The sequence below is a fragment of the Mesitornis unicolor genome, unplaced genomic scaffold (assembly GCF_000695765.1).
Source record: "Mesitornis unicolor isolate BGI_N332 unplaced genomic scaffold, ASM69576v1 scaffold5475, whole genome shotgun sequence".
NCBI lineage: Eukaryota > Metazoa > Chordata > Aves > Mesitornithiformes > Mesitornithidae > Mesitornis > Mesitornis unicolor.
The window spans coordinates 1-334 of NW_010187402.1; the positions used below are offsets into that span (position 1 = coordinate 1).

The window sequence follows — 334 nt, forward strand, 5'->3', positions numbered from 1 at the left end:
GGGGAGTGGGGAGCTGGCTGGGCCGGCGGGGCTGAGCAGGGCCAAGATGAGCACGAAGCAGGTGACCTGCAGGTGAGCTCCGCCGCACCGGGCCTGTTTCGCCCTCCCCAGGAGCCTGCCCTGCCCCGGCCCGCCCCTTCCTTCCTCTCTTCTCGGGACGTCCTGACCGTGAGGGTCGGGTGACCGAGGCCTCCCTCGCCCGGACTGCCCCTGGTCCTTCCCTGCGCCGCCTTGCACCCCCGCGGGAGCGCGGTCTCCTCCGCCCAGGGAAGCCTAAGGCGGGCAGCGCCAGCCGCGCAGTCGGTAATCGGCCGGGAGCGGAGGCGGCGGCGGC

The 334-nt window shown here is 74.6% G+C and overlaps 1 protein-coding gene across 1 annotated transcript in view; it reads left to right on the forward strand.

Moving 5' to 3' along the window:
• Positions 1-46: 46 nt before the first annotated feature.
• The window catches only part of MKRN2 (makorin ring finger protein 2), a 9926-nt gene continuing 9638 nt past the window's right edge, over positions 47-334 (forward strand). The window contains exon 1 of the mRNA XM_010185421.1: positions 47-72. Coding sequence (XP_010183723.1) covers positions 47-72 — 26 coding nt within the window. The remainder of the gene's footprint in view (positions 73-334) is intronic.